The sequence below is a fragment of the Zalophus californianus genome, chromosome 11 (genome assembly GCF_009762305.2).
Source record: "Zalophus californianus isolate mZalCal1 chromosome 11, mZalCal1.pri.v2, whole genome shotgun sequence".
In the NCBI taxonomy this organism is placed as follows: Eukaryota; Metazoa; Chordata; class Mammalia; order Carnivora; family Otariidae; genus Zalophus; species Zalophus californianus.
In genome coordinates this window covers 12182065-12198386 of record NC_045605.1, presented here as the reverse complement: position 1 = coordinate 12198386, position 16322 = coordinate 12182065, and the positions used below count along the sequence as shown (strand labels likewise).

At 40.5% G+C, this 16322-nt stretch overlaps 1 protein-coding gene across 9 annotated transcripts in view; it reads left to right on the top strand.

Moving 5' to 3' along the window:
• Positions 1-16322, top strand: part of CADM1 (cell adhesion molecule 1) — a 318714-nt gene that overhangs the window by 179615 nt on the left and 122777 nt on the right. The window contains exon 1 of one of the 9 annotated variants that reach the window (XM_027579181.2): positions 15564-15624. The exons of the other annotated variants lie outside the window; for them this stretch is intronic. Coding sequence (XP_027434982.2) covers positions 15579-15624 — 46 coding nt within the window. The 5' untranslated portion in view covers positions 15564-15578. Of the gene's footprint in view, positions 1-15563; positions 15625-16322 lie in introns of those variants that run through there. 9 annotated transcript variants of the gene reach the window in all.

Genomic DNA, 16322 nt, shown 5'->3' with positions numbered 1-16322 from the left:
AGTACTAAGCACAATACGCTGCATTTGGAAGCCCTTGATAAATGGTTAAAGAAATGAGTGCATGACCGATCAAACAGACTCATGAGTGGTCTCCTTAGAACGTATGGAAGAATTTTTTTGGCAAGTGCTGTAGGAGAGAGGTAAAGAACAAAGACTGAAAACTGAACCTTCTGTTCACTCAGGCTGACAGTTCAGCTGCACTGTCACTGATCTGATATCAGAGTGATAGAATCTTGCCGTGCTTTGGCGTCAGCTAGATGGTGTATTTCTTTTTTGAGTGATAGGTTGGCAAAATATACTTTAGCAACTGTATGTTATGTGTATGATGCATGATGCTAATACTCTGTTGTGACCTTTATTTTTATGAGCTGTGAGAATTAAGAACCTACCAGTTTTAGTTTAATTAAGCAGTAAGCCACAGCAGATGGTGCATTTGTGGGTGATGATTGCATTCCTCTGGTTCCCTCAAGCAGTGCTCTAACCCTATGGAATGCTTTTCCTGGAGTGTCATACCACTGTTGCAAAATTACTAGGAAGACAAGCACATGGTGTTGATGTAGGCAGGAAGTCTTGGAGGACAATTTACAATAGGCCCTGCATACCACAGGAAGTTCTAGTAGTTAGCCGCTATTAGAACTAGGGCATTAGAAAGAAGAATCCATGACATTATGGTTGTAGTAGTTTACCGCTCATCTTTACTCTCCAACATTTGCAAGTAGAGCACATGGAGATTTTTATTGCCCTGATACTCTTTTGTGTAATCTGGGTCAAACATTAAGCATGCATTGGAATATGATTTGCATGTTTTAAAGTGCCCGGAGAAGAATAGGTAAATGGAGAAGCACGGAATTTATGGCAGATTGTTTTATTATGTTTGCTTTTAGTCACTACGGAGAGCCTAGAGAGTGTCCTACAGTAGGCATTTTTCCCCCAAGTACTATGTGCTTCCTGCTAGTATATTGACTCCAGAGGATGTTAAAAACACATATAAGCAGAGAGAATATGGAATTAATCCAGTGTTTGTCACTGATCATCACACAGCTCTTCAGGGAGAAAACCCAAATTGTGAAGTTGAATTGCCTTCTCTCATTGTTAAGGGAGAGACTATTTGTCTAGCCCAGATCTTTTCCCTTTGCTCTCTTTGAAGAACAGAATTACTTGAAAGCTGGCATAAAACTTGTAATTACACAATATTTTAGGTCCTAAGATAATATGCTCTGATTTTTCTCATTAATGCAATATATGAAATCATCAAAATGAAATACATTCACTTACTGGCCATAATGTTGTTAAAAGTATGAACTATGTGGATATTTTAAAATATTGCTTTAGATAGAAGAATCCATTTGTCTCATCTCCTTGCTACAAAGACTAGATTTGGAATTCTAGTTAAATCATGAACCTCAAAAATAATATTTTAACAAGAGAATATAATTTCTCTTTGGGAAGGCCCATAGTTTATGTCAAATTTTTTTCTAAATTATATAAAGAAACGATTTCTTCTGATTTTTAAGGGTGTTGTCATCACGAAACCCCTAACTCCATCATCCTTTCAGATGTTCTGCCTGGGGAAGGTACAAACGCTAATTTTGCAATTCTTCTTGTGGGAATAACAGATTATTAACCTTTCAGTTAATATAGTGCATATATTATGCACCTAACCAGTGCATAATATAGGGAAATATCTATAAACATTTACCTGCATAGGAAATCTAACATAATAACTGATTGTAGCCTATAAATTATTAATGACTTTGACAGGAGAAATTGCAGATTATTTTTATATGGAAACCTACTTTTATTGCAAAATCATTGGTATTTTGTTTCTTTATAGAACTTGACATTCATCTAATTAAAATTTAGAAAAGAAGGAACTAGATTATTTCCCGTTTATTCAGTATATAGGTAACTTGCCATTTCTTTGGTAGCTCTGTTTAATAAAAACATTCTATATGGTGAGGCGCCTGGGTGGCTCAGTCATTAAGCGTCTGCCTTCGGCTTCATGTGATGATCCCAGGGTCCTGAGATCAATCCCTGCCCTGGGCTCCTTGCTCATCGGGAAGCCTGCTTCCCTCTCTCCCACTCCCCCTGCTTGTGTTCCCTCTCTCACTGTATCTCTGTCAGGTAAGTAAATAAAATCTTTAAAAAAAAATTCTATGGGACCCCCCAAATGAAACCTCAACAGGAAGAAAAACTTGTGCCTGATGATCTTAGGGATGTTAGAATTATTGATTTAGTTCTCTAAAATTGGTAATGTGTTAATAACCTATCATCGGATTGTGTATCTGATGCTAAAACTTTCTTTTTACAATGATGCTGAGTATTTTGCATTTTTTGTTTTAGAGGAAGTAACGGAATCTGTCAAGATGTGCATGCACCAGTAATTGACAATCTACACTTGCAGCCTCAATCTCTCCTGATACTTCTAGCCCTTTTGTTACAAGCATAGGACTTAGAATCAGGGAGACTTGCCTTCACTTCCTGACCACTACTTATTACCTGTGTGACTGTATCATTTAGGAATTTCCTTTTGACTCTAAAGAGACCCCCCCCAAGTAGTGGTTTAAACACTAGTTTATTTTGTCACCTACAAGAGGTCCTAGAGACGGGCAGACAATTCAGTGCTTCCATCCAGATCTTCAGGAACTCGGCCTCCATCTTTCCTTCTGCTTCGCCATCCCCAGTTTGTGACTTGTACCCTGGAGGTCAGAGTCCAAGGTGATTGCTGGAGCTGCCTCTTGGACACCAGGAAAGACAAGAGCTCCTCCCAGCAGAACCAGCTGTTTTTGTTTTTTGTTTGTTTGTTTTTCCCCTCATCCACACAACACTTCCACTTACAGCACATGACCTAGATGTGAGGGAGGGAGGTAGGAAATGTTATCCTTACCACGGACACCTAAAAAAGAAGGGTTCTGTTACCAAGGGTAAAGGGAAGAGTGAATATTTGCTAAGCAACTAGCATTTTCTGCCATAGTGACCTTGGGCAATTTAATACCATTGAGCCTCAGCTTCCTTGTCCTTAAAAATGCTTGTAAAAATAGGATCTAATCCATAGATCTTACTGTTTTGAGTATCAAGTGAGCTTATATATCTAATGCATTTAGCACTGTGCCTAGCATATAATAAGCAATAAATGTGCATTATGCTTTCTAGCTACTTCCTTGAATATCTGTAGGTCGATATCCTATAGATACCTAAAGCTTAAAATGTTCAAGTGTGTTACAGATCTTTATTGCATTCCCTAGCTCACCATCTGCCTATTCTTCCAGGCTAGAAACTTCAGAGCAATCTCTAAAATAGCTCTTTATTATTGTCTGTACCCAACAATCACCAAGTGGAATTCTACCTGGAAAATTGTGGATTTCTCAACCTTGTTGTTCCATGTCCATTGCCACTCTTTGAATTCAAGCTGTCTTGATCCCTTTCCTTCAGTAGATCTTTGCGATCCACCTGATCGCACCCAAACTCCCTAGAATAGTATTCAAGTGTTCCTGTAGTCTGACTGCACTAGTCAGAGTTTATCTTCATTCAACCACATCTCCCTTCTCTCCGCACATTTCTTGTTCTCTGACTTCATTGAAAACCCCATATAGGACATTGTGATTATAGTTTCATCTTCGGGGTAAATGTTGAAGAAGTCTCAAGTTGAAACATGAGGAAACTAATAAGCATAGAGGTATTTCAGTCTGTAATCTTAAATATCAAGGTATGATTTCTGGAAACTTCTGTGTGACTTGGTTTATGGAGCCATCAGATAGATAGGTATACCAGCACTGTTTACCATAGCTGGGTATCTAAGTGTATAAATGTGAAAGAACAAAGGGCTCTTGAGTGAAAGGAATGGGTGTGGGATGAGGGTTGGAGTTGAGGTCTCGCTAATGGATGGGTTAGTGTGTTTGGCAGTTCTCAAAGTACAGGTGTACATCTAGAAACTCATTTTTATTTTGCTGGACAATAGCATTAGGTTAGGTACTTAATGGAACCTAATGCATTTTGCTTTCAAACTAAAGAAGTAGAGGAGCCTAGCTTTATTTGTGGGAGTGTGTGTGTATGCAGTGCGTAATGGGATGCGTAATATAATTTCAAAGCTCTCTGATGCAATATTTTGAAACCAAGTTTGTAGTACAATTAAAACATATCTTTGGTCATAGATTACTTGGCCTTTTGCCATTTTCATAGGCAATGTCCTACTTAAATAGCCTGGATTGGCTGAGAAAAATAATTGCTGCTATGAAATAATTTTGCAATTACCGCTGTAATTAAGGGCAGTTTGTTAATGAAAGTGCTTGGTGAATAATGACCGCAGGGCACTCCATCTTGCAGCTTCATGCCAGATGATTGGTTCGCGTTGTGGAGGTAGTTAGGGAATTAGTGACACAGCTGTCATGGTTACAGGATGGATGTAAATATCCTTTGCAGTTGATGATGAAGAATAGTCATTAGCCTCCTGCCCCTTGGGAACTGGTCAGAAGAACAAAAATAAACTTAACACATGATGGTGAAAGCCATTCCTTATGGCTCCTTTTCTTCAGTTTGAACAATTAACATTCTAATAGAAGCTGCAGAGAGCATGTGGATGAGCCCTCTCCACTTTACGGGCATGTTAGTGTGATAAATGTTCTTCCTGATAGGGCATTGGTTGTTCACAGTTTATATCCACTCTTATTAGCTTATGGGCCAGTTAAAAACTGCTCTTTGGAGACCCACAGGCCCCATTTAAATTTTTCTTGTTCGTCTCCAGGTGTTGTGTATTCACTTGGACCCTTCGAAGATGGCCCGCGGATGGAATTCTGCGTGCTGTCTGCTTGGCTGCGGGGGCAATTGAAGATCAGTTTTCTGTGGTTGGGCTTATTTGCCTCTGTAAAATATATATTGTTATGAAGACAACCTGGACGCTTATTTGATCTTGCTCTGTAGTTTGAAAAAGTCATTGTTGAAGGTTGAGCATCTTTTTCCCCCCCTTCTTAAAAATAAGACATCCTAGATGTTTAAGTGGGCTTCATATTTATATTCATTCCACTTCCTTGGTGTTTTGATGTTGTTTTTCATTGTAAATTTGCTTAAGCAATCTTGTAGAGTAATTTCATAACATGCACACACTGTGGTTTTACACTGAGGTGCTTGTGATCTGCAACTCATTAACTTCACTGGGAAGTTGGTATAGCATATGGCATTTTCTCTCATTTTCTCTTGCCATATCGTCAGTTTCGTTCTCGTAAATGACATTAGTAGAACACTTCCAAGAATCCTCTCCATGTCCAGTGTGGCTTCTCTCCATGTCCCGTATGCTAAATCTTCTCCTCAGGGCCCGAAGGATAGATATTGGAGTTTGTGTCATTATATCAGGGTCAACCCAGTATCCTCACTAAAGGGACATAACAGTTTTCTGGGTTTCAGCTCAAAGTGGCCACTCGAGGTGGCGGCACCATCCACTTTCAGGGTGAGTTTGTTGTTCTGTGCGTCTGGGTAAGACCCACTGCATTTGCTTAACGCTCCTCTTGATGCCTGTGTCTCTTGGCTTTAGCAAAAGGAGGAGGTGCCAGATGGAAGGGATGGGCATTCTGTCTCAGAACTAGGACACATGGTGGTCCAAACCTCTGCTTCTTCCTTCTCCCTTCCTTGGCTGTCAGGTAGAATGAAAAGCGTCAACAAGCTCAGGTGTGAACAAGAGCCTTGTTCTGATGTTTAAGTGCCTCCTTTGTCTATGGAGTCATTGACTCTCTCAAGAGGAGCTCCCTTTCTCATTACCCAGAGATAAGTCACTGTGGAGATTGTTCTAGTGAACCTAATTGTGAGCAGACATTCAAGGGTACAAGTTAGCCTGCTGGTCTTAATTGGGTAGAGGTAAGTCCCTAAAGGCCAAATCACTTGGAAAACCTCACATGTTGAACATTTATATGTCTGTCTATCTCAGTCCCAATAAATGACAGTTTCTCTTTGGAAGACTGAGGTTATTCTCAGGCATGGCTTGGCAAAATTATTTGGGTTCTGGTGGGATGTGACTTTCCAGGCTTTCTCTTCATGGAATGCCTAAGTGCAGGAGGACCTGGTAATGGCTTTGCATTAAATCAACATTGGGAAGCAGGTAAAGAGACATATATGCTAGAAAACATCCTCCCAACCTAATGAAAATTGCATGGCATTGTATTATTACTTATTCTGTTTTTAGCTGGAATGCAGGCTTTTATGATAGATCAAGGTAAGTACAATAGGAAAGCGAAAAAACAATTGTCTTTAATTGGTGTGGCTCAAGGTAAGGGGAGAGGTAACACTACAGCATTTAGACATTCAGTGTGTGTTCCATTTTTGTTTGGTGGCATTTTGATTGATTATTTATTCTTTTGGCTAAACATAGGAGACTTGAGTTTAATTGAATTTCCAAGCACCTCTCCAGGCCCTTGTCTCATAAAGTGTATTAAAAAGGGTACTGCAGATTCTAAGGAGAGGTGGCCATGTGAATTTGACAATCTGCAAGGAGAGGGGGTGAAGACCGTTTCTGAGTTTGGGTAAGTGGTTGAAATTCCCAAGTAAAAGAGAATCCATTCCCATGAACTTCTCTGGGCTGCTTTGGGTGAGAGTTGGAATCTCACCTTTTTTTTTAGACATAACAGCTCTTGTGGGTTTCCCTCCTTTCCCCAGGACAAGTCAAAAACTTGAGAGTTCGCCACAACGAGAATGGATCGTGTCCCATCCCGTCCTGTCACCATCCTTTCTAGCAAAGCAACACTAATTATAAAAATTGAACATAAATGTGGACTGTTTAATAGGTTTGGGTTTAATTTTGCCTCAGTGGGAAGGCATTCGATTAAAAGAATCTTTTCCTCCCCCCTCCTCCTCGCCGCTTTTTCTTTTGGTGGAACACTTAGTAAAGGCGGAGGGAATTGATTTGAGTGTCACAAAGGACATTTCTGACAGGAACGTACTTTGAAATGATTCAGGGCATCTCTTTCTCTTGCAGATGCCCAGCACTGCTGAGAGCTGAACCGAGATTGAACTGGTTCACGTGTCAGCTCAGAACCTGGTCGCAATTTACATCCCAGTTGCTTGGTTGGAATTGTTAACGTTTTGTGAACTTCCTCCCCTCGTTTACGAAACAAGTTCTCGCTCAAAGTGACCATTTGTTCTCAATGCCAATATGTCACGGTCAAAACTGATTTGGCCTGAGCGTGATTTGTTTCTGTATGGTCACTTTGCCTACAGAACAGAATCCTCTTCACAGTCTGTATTGGGGTACTTCTGGCAGGGTTTGGGGGTGGCTTCTTGGTGGGTGTTTCTGGTAGGGCTTCCCTTCTCCTGGTGCTGTGTCTGTCAGACAAGCTGGCTCTGGGAACACCGCTGTTAAGGGTTCCCCAGCACAGGAATTGTGTGCCCTGTGTTTACCCCCATATCTGTGGCATCCAGCAATGTACCTGGGAGGCACTGAAAAATCAATCTTCTATAAATGAGTGGGGAGCGAACACTTGCCACATGATCATACTATAGTCTTAAGACTCTTGACTCTGACTACTCACTTGTCTACCCCGCTCATGTTTCTTGGAAATTAGTAAGGCTCACTTGTATCAATTATAGTGAGGCATGTCCTTTGAAGTTGAAGGGCAGGGGCAATTATTTTTTGCGTGTGAACTTTTTACATTCATAGAAGAAATAATTTACTGGGGATGAGAAAGAGAAGTGACTATGTTGATGCATAGTAGGGACCGGGGCTCATTAACTTAATTACTTAGTGGTTCCTGACAATTCTTTTCTCCCTAGTGTTCAGCCACTTACCTTTCCACAGTATTTACCAGTGGCTGTTGATTAGGGAATCTGGAGGAGAATGGCTTCTACTCCTGCCCTTCCCTATGCTTACCAGGCCAAAGCCAACTGAGGTAGTGGTGGTGTTTATACGGGCGTATCCTGGGTCCAGTGGACACCCTTGGTTAACCATATAGATTAACTTAGGTCAGTCCATGATGAGTCAGTTGAGAACATTATCCGTAATATTGTTGCCAGTACTCTTGCATCTTTATTAGTAATTCTGAGACTATATTAGTGAGGATAGAAAGCTTAAAATTTGCAGTGAGTTGAACATGTAGAAACTTATTTAATAGCCTAGGGTGGGTGTTCTAGGTCCGTGGATAGCCTGGTTCCACTCAACCATCCACTGACATAGGCTAATGGTGGCTCTGCCAACTTCCACGTGTAGCTCCTAGAGTCATGGTTGGTCCTATCATTTCAGCCTCTTGGGAGGGGGAAAGAGAAAGCGGAGGAGGGGCCACCTGCTCTTCAGACAGCAGCCTAGGATTAGCACATGTCACTTCTGCTCACGCTGGAAAGAACTTAGCCACCTGGTCAACTAGCTGTAGGGGAGGCTGGGAAATGCAGAGTGGCAGGCCAGCCTGGTGCCAGGCTGCACAGAACAAGTTTGCGGGCTGTTGGAACTTAGGCTTTTCCTAACTGGTCAGCTGCCTGTCAGCTTTGTTTGGCAAAGTCCCATAGTTAATCTTAGACTTTAGAGGAGAGCTAATACTGTCTGCAATGATCATTTCCCCCTTTAGTTTCTTAGGGCCCAAGCTATTTATAAAGATGATTGTAACAAGTGGCTCACCTCCTTCAGTTAAATATCAAGAGTTCAGTACTTTGCACACACACATTTTCACACTGTGAAATCATCATGTAAGTCTTTCTGACAAATAACTTGCTGTTTTCCAACATTTTGAATGCTTACTTGCTTCATTTCCTTGTTTTTTTTTTTCCCCCTTCTCTAGGAAGCGTGGTCGGATAGGGACATTTTGGTAGGCTTGTAATTCATTTTGTTCATTTGGGAAGATATACTGTACATACTGCTGACGTGCTAATCATTATGCAGGAAAACCCAGAAAGCATAATCACTATTGTGGGCAAATATTATTGTATGGTATATACAGATGGTCACTGCCTAATGTAAAATCGGGTTTCCATTCAGGATCTGTGTTCAGAAACTGTTCTTGAGTTGACATGAGAAATTCCTGCCAATATTACTGCTTTTGGGTTTTCTAGTATATTTCTTCCAGGGGCCTACAGCACACTGTCCCCTACATTGATTCAATTTTAGAGGCGATGTCAGGGTTTCTGCTCAAGCTGTTTAGAGAAATTATACTCCCAACATCTCCTGATGCTTTAGGATGAGCTAGGTCTTTGAGATCTCTGAGGTGTTGAAGTTGGCTTTGGTCCCCTTCTACTTTGCACAAGCGAGAGGTTGTTAGAGTTCTGGCTGCGCAATTGCTGTTATTGTTAAGATTCGATTTAGGTGAGAGTCATCTGACTTTGTCTTAGCACAACCAGACAATTTGGTTTTGTGCAGACACAGACCACCTTTGGTTTGACTTTTGGTGAGGGAGGGGCAAGAAATAAGTTAGACATAGTCTAAATCACGGTCAAAATATGCTCTTTATTTTATGTAGAAGGTAGTTTTTAAATACCACTATTCTCTGATCTTTTTTCTGTAGTACTAATACTGGATAAAACAATAGATATTTTTCGAAGTGTTTCCTGAATGTGATTCACTATAATCTCCCAGTCCTGTGATTTCAACTATATTGAGGCTACTGTTAAGAGATTAGTACATTTCAGTAGTATATCTATGCAGCATCCTGCCCTCCAGTGATCAAAACATGAGATGCTGGAGTATAGAATTGCTTGCTAAAGATGGCGGGGAGAAAATGTACTCATCTCATGGTGCTATTAATCTGTTTTCAATGTCTTATGAACGCACTTAATGTCTAGGGCATTTTAAATTGGAGTAACCAAAATCCAGAGTCTTTTAAATGAAGTAGCACTGGAGCAAGAAACATTTTTTTTTCCCCTTGATAGTTAACCAGTTCCCACCTTGCCCTGAGCACTTCTTAGAGCGTCTCGTGTGGCTTTCCCTGTGTTGTCGCATCCTTCTATAATTCAGTATTTACATTTCTGTCTTCCATTCTAGACTATGAGCTTCTTACAGGTAGGGGACATGTTCTATTCACGCTTGCGTGGCACATCTCCATAAATGGTTGATGAATGAATGAAAAATCTATCTTAAAGTAGGGAAATATTATCCCTGTGCCAGTAGGTGGAAACTACTCTGGAGACAGCCCCTCGAAGCTTGGAAAAACTCATTTATGTGGTCTGTACATAGGGCATCTTTTCATTGGCCTTTCTCTGTCCATCTGATTACTGAATCTTAAAAATCAAGAGAAAATACACACCAGGGATATGGATCTAAAATGATGACGCTGTTGTTTTATTTACCTCATTGGAAAAACAAAAGCTTCTCATGAGGAAAGGGGGCATTTTCTCCTGTGAAATGGGTCTGAACTCACCAGCCACCTCCTTGCCCACCCTGAGCCTGTTTACTCAGCTGGGAAACCTAAGTGGTAATGGGATTTCCCTCACCAGCGCCCCGTGAGGACTGAGCAAGAGACTTTTATAGCCCATTGGTTCACACAGAGTAAGCTCCCAACAAATGTTAGCCCTGAAGATAATGATGATTATTATGGTTTGTTCTTTCCCTCAGAGGTCTTCCTTGATTAAATATTTAAAATTTCTATTACCTATTTGTTGTTGTTTTACCCCGTCATGCTTTTAAATAAATCTGGTTCCACAGAAGGTGTTGGGCGGCATCCTCCATCACTGTGCATAGGAAAAGTTGGGTATAGTTCCACAGTCATGGAAAACAGGACATAATAAGATCATCATTCTCCCTGCTTTATAGAGGTGTCATATCATGACTTGGTTCAACTATGTAAAGTGGCACTTGTTTGTTTTTCCAGTGTATAATGCATGTAACTAATAGAATCCCGGGCTATCAGATGGTTCTGAAAGCTTGCTCAAAGCACAGCGAAATGATAAGATGCTACAGACTTTGGTGTTACCTACAATATCCCTTTTCTCATTTTATTTTTATTTTTTTTCCTTTCATTGTAAAGAGTGGATTTCTAGGTCAGAAACTGAAATGTGTTCCAGGAATCTCCCCTTCTCCCCCCGCCGCCTTTTACTGAAGGGAGTATTTTCTAGTTATTCTAGGATCTGGTGATGCGGCCACTGCAGTGTCACCTCCCTGATCTGGAGGCCATGTATCAGAGAAGCTTCAGCTGTCTGTAACACACCAGAGGGCTAGGAACAAGGCCTCTCGAGCTGCCATAAAATAGGTCTGCATATTTGCTTCTGAATTTAGGCAAATGACTCAAAAGCCCCCTGGGTTTTACCAAAACCAAATTATTTCTCAATTTTATAATCCTATAGAACATGCGCAGGTTTTTTTTCTTATTTCTCTTTTTTCTACCCCCCACCCCCCACACACATACATTGGAACCAGAAAAGTTGAGGTTTGACAGGTACAGGGTGTGTGTGTGTGGGGGGGTGGTATCAGAGGTACAGAATCAAGTAGCCTCAAGGAGCATGAAAAGTTCAGTGATGTCACTGAGCAGGATGCCAGTGTGACCTGAATCTACAATACAGATGAAATTCTTTCCATTTTCCTCTGTTTAGGAGGGCAGGTACTATAAAACTTCTAGAACATTCTCACCAATAAAATTTAAGAAAGAAACCGTGATTATATGGAATGCTTCATCGTGGGTCTAGATACGGGAATTCCTGCTTTTCTTTGGCATTTTCAGCTAGCCATGGAGTTCCTGGGACGTAAATTGGCTTTTTCGTTTTGAGTGTTTCCTCTTTTGCCTTTCCCCATTGTGCATAGGTGATTCTCCTCTTATTTTTCGCCTTAAAGGAATTTAAAATGAATGTTTAGATAGTAAAGAAACTTAAGGTGTCTGGAGTATTGAATTTACCAAAGTTTGGGGTTTTTTGTTTTGTTTTGTTTTAAGCATCCCACCCTCCGTTGGTGCTCTCACCCCAAGTACTGGACACTAACCCCAGCCACAAAAAGCAACTGTATCAACATCGATTTCCCTTCCTTAACTGTGTTTGTAAACTTAAGGCTAGGGATGATTCTCTGCAGAGTGTCGCTAGAATTGCGCACCATTCCGCGCACATAGAAAGTGCTCAGTAAACCTCAAAGCAATAGTTGGGGATAGATACTAATTTTACCCCCGTTTACAGGTGAGAACGTGGAAGGTCAGAGAGATGGCGTGGCTGGCCCCGAATCACAGCAGTGGAGGGGACAGCCGGAGCTGGCACCGGCCCCTGGGCCACGGTGCCAACTCTCTCTGGGAGCTGCGAGGCTCCCTTGGTCTTCCTGGATCCCCCATTCCACTTCTGTACAGTGTATGAGCATGGCACTCCTGTTTCTTAATTGACAAAAAGTAAAAAGAAAAAAAAAAGGATTGATTGAAATCTTTATTATTAAAGTTCTCTGGTTGATTGAATTGGCATAACTGTCTAGCTCAAAGAAGATGAACTATTTTAAAAAGCACTGAGATTTCATGATCCCCCCCACCCCCCTTTCACCTACTCTTTTATTTTTTTAGTTTGACAGAATTCTTAGGTTGTATACTGAAAAGCCTATGGGTTAAAGCTAATCTGTATGTTTAAAATGATGCATTGACAATCCTTCTTTTGGTTTTCTTTTTTTAACTTTTTAGAGGGTTGACAACTTTAAAAGAAATGGCATGTTTCTTTAACCCCAAGAACACTTTATTTAAATTTAGTCATTGGCTTGGAGAAAGAATAAACAGAACCTTCACTTAAATGTTCCCATGTCTTAGAAGAATGAATGGGTAGTGATATGATTTATAGCTGGCGTAAGAATAAAGAAGATAAAAGAAAATTGAAACCCAAAATTACTGGTTTCAGCAGAGTATTTCTGATTTAATTCTGAACTGTGAATACAGTTTACGCCTTGCTTAAATGTTTCTTGCCAGGTTGTGGAAGCAAATCTCTATCTTCTGTATGCCATGTAGCCTAATTGAATGTTCATTGTCTATATAGAGAACTTAAGCCATATTTACATCTGGCACAGTGCCTCAATATCTGTTGATTGAATGAATAGAAGAATGAATGAATGAAACTCATTCAAAAAGGAAGACATTGGTATGTTAGCGTTTATATCATGTGGAGCGGGTATATTTTATTAAAGTTAGTGATAAAAGGACTAGTGCAAACTATAAAAAAACTTTCGGTGTCACGGACACCAGCACCTTGCTACAAGAAAATCCACGCATGAAAAGTGGAATAGGTCAGGTTAATGAATTCCCCCTAAGAATCTAATATTTTCCATAGGGGCCCCAAAGGTCAGTTTTGTATTGAATGCAGATTATCTTTCATGGTCTTCATTTAAATGCTTTGTAATATATTTAGTAAGTGAAAACACAGATTTCAAACTCTAGAAAACAGAGTTGGATTCCTTCAGCTGATAACACAATGTTGTGCTCCAGAGTATTGAAACCTTCTGTTGTGATGTTTAAAATTTTCACCTGTTAAGATCATAAAAACCTTCTTGTGGGTTTAAAAACACACGCGCACACCCTTAGTGTTTTTTACAGTAATCGTTGTAAAAGGTCACACAGACTTATTTCATTGAGGTTGCTACTGAGCAAAACCTTTTTTCTGTTTCTCTTCATGAATTTTATTTGTATTATTTGAATCTTCCCAATAGTAGCAGATCTTCATCCTTTGGGATAATTTGACTTACTTGAAACTAGCCCAGAGCCATTTGGAATCACATTATTAAGGTAGACCTCACAGTTGTGGTTTAAAAAAAAAAAGAAAAGAAAAGAAAACCTAGATGTTGCTCTAAAGCCCTAGGAGCAGTAGTGTGATCTCAGTGGCTGTCATGGAAAGGAAGGGTCAAAGGGGCAGTTCAGACTATGCGGGAATACAGCAGACTTACTTGGACAAGTATATGGCCTTTCAAGATGGTTATTTTAGAGGGTGATATACATTTAAAATTTTAAATCTATACATTCCAATGATTTTTCTTTTAAAGTTTTCACCTCATTGATTAAAAGGCTCACCTTACACAGACTTAAAGATTTGGGTACAATGCTAGAACAGGAAGAAGCTGGGTGCTTAGCACCTCGTTGGTCTTCAGTTGCTGAAGAACATGAAGGTCAATGTCAGCCTTGGTGTTAGGTGATGCTAGGAACTGTGCCTCAGCGTTTTGTGTGTGTGTGTGTGTGTTTTGTTTTTAGCTTAAATAGCTGAAAATCCACTTAAAAATGTTTTTCGGACCTTATTCTTTTGCGTTTATGTTTTTTTGTCATCTTGTCTCATTGGAAACAAGAGTAACTGCTTTCTTGGCCTTCCTCCTGATGGAAGGTAGGGCCGTATGAGGAACATATTTCCTGATTTGCATATCCGACCACCTGGGACACTTTCCCTTTTCAAGTTGCTTTTTGCAAAGAAAATGACGTTGTCAAAAAATTATTTAGGCTCTAGTTATCATACATGCTTACTTCTGCTTGACGTTTTTACCAAGCAAGCATGACCAGCAAATACTTTAAATGGGTCGGAGGCATGTCTATAACAAATATGTCTGCAATGTGGGAAATTAAATTTGTCCTCAAGTATGAAGATCCAGATTAAGAGGAATGAAAGCATTTAAAATACATGTTATAAATAATCTTGTAATGAGTGCTTGGCCTGGTGACTTTAACTGTTTTATTGCAGCAGCATGAGGCTAGCTCTCACATTGACCATCACTCACTCGGGGGATCTTGGTTGCTATTCTGCATGAAGGTAGTGATGGACAACTTAAATACTTCTCATTTTGAAAAGTGAAGCATGAGTGATTAAGTGATGCATCCCTAAGTTGGATACCAGGTTTTTACTGAGGCCCAGTAATGAATAAGAAGTGCATTAACCAAATTAAAACTCTTGCTTGTCTATATATTGGCTATCGGTACACCTTTGTGAATTTCAGTACCATGTAGCAGAGCCATGCTCATCAAAGAGCTTCCCCAGAAATCTCTCTTGTTTTAAAGCTTTGGTGTACTGCTAAAGTGGATAACTATGATGTGTGTGTGTGTGTGTGTGTGTGTGTGTGTGTGTGTGTGTGTGTGTGTGTATCTTGTATTTCCCCCACAGATAAACCTTGAAGTTGTGAAGTTAAATAATGCTTACTGCTAAAAGTGGTTTGATGCCTAGAAAAATGCTTCAGAATAATACATAATTGAGATCAGATATTACACTGCCTGAGAGGTTACACTGCGTACACTTTTATTTCACATGTAACAGAACTTGATGAGAATGAAATATCCTGATATGAATGACCAGTCTGTTCCCAGCTCTAACACGAGTCACTAATAAACCATGGAGGGACACCCATGGTGCTTCACCTCTTTGGAAGCTTCAGAAATTGGGCTGTTGCCCACCCCTGCAAAAAAAAAAAAAAAAAAAAAAAGTCTGCAGTCAAGATGCCAGGTTCCTATTAGCTGCAGAAAATACAAAAGGGTGGGAGCTAGTGGTGGTGGAAGGAACTAAGTTTTAATAGAACTTGACAGAATCCCTCTTCCACTGTGACCAGCCAATGCTCTCTTTATCCTTTACTTCACTGTGCTATGACTCTCCAAGCTGGAGAGGAGAGAAAAGATTGAGAATCAAAGTGTGGATAAGAAGCAGAGACCAAAAGGACAAAAAAGCAAAAGCTGACTGGAGGAAGCAGAGGACGACAAACACAGAGAATGAGCGGAATTTCAGAGAGAATCGGATGGACACATGTTGAAACCAGTAAGAGGAAAAGTTTGTTCTGATAATGCAAACTGGGTTGAGGTCTGTATCCATAATCAGAGACTTGTCTGAGTGAGCTAGAGGGAGCCCAGAACGGGGAGTCAAGATAGTCTTCTGGCCCTTCTGGGGCTTGGATGGCAAGTGAGGCCAGGATCTAATTTTTTTTTCTGTCTCAACATCATCTCCATTAAGCACTTGTCAAGCAGTGACTTGAGGGCTCCGAGTGATTTGGATCCCCATGCGTTTCTCAGCAGTCAGGCGTCTCAGGTAGCTGAACGAGTTCTCATTTCACCAACGTGAGCTTCCGTGTCTCCTCTCTAAGCTTCTGTTCCTTGGGCGGCGAGACCACCTCTGCCATCTCGGATTACAGCACCGAGTAACAGGGGCGGTTATTCCTTTACATCTCGGGGGAGAGATGGTGGGTTGGTAGGTTTCTCCGCCGTTGACGTAATGGTCATGCAGAGCTGTAAACACAAAGGCGGCAGGCAGTCATCTCCTACTACCAGGTAACTTGACTTCTCCAAAAACAAGGACAAAAGCTGCCTGTGAAAATCAGGACTTAATAAAGTGAAGCTTGTCACTTGTTTTGTTTTCCTTATTTCAGTTGTGAATTTAAATATATTTGTTTGTTATCCGTTTTATTAATATTTATATGTGCATGTAACAGGGTTTTATCTTAGGCAGTTTTAATTCTCTGT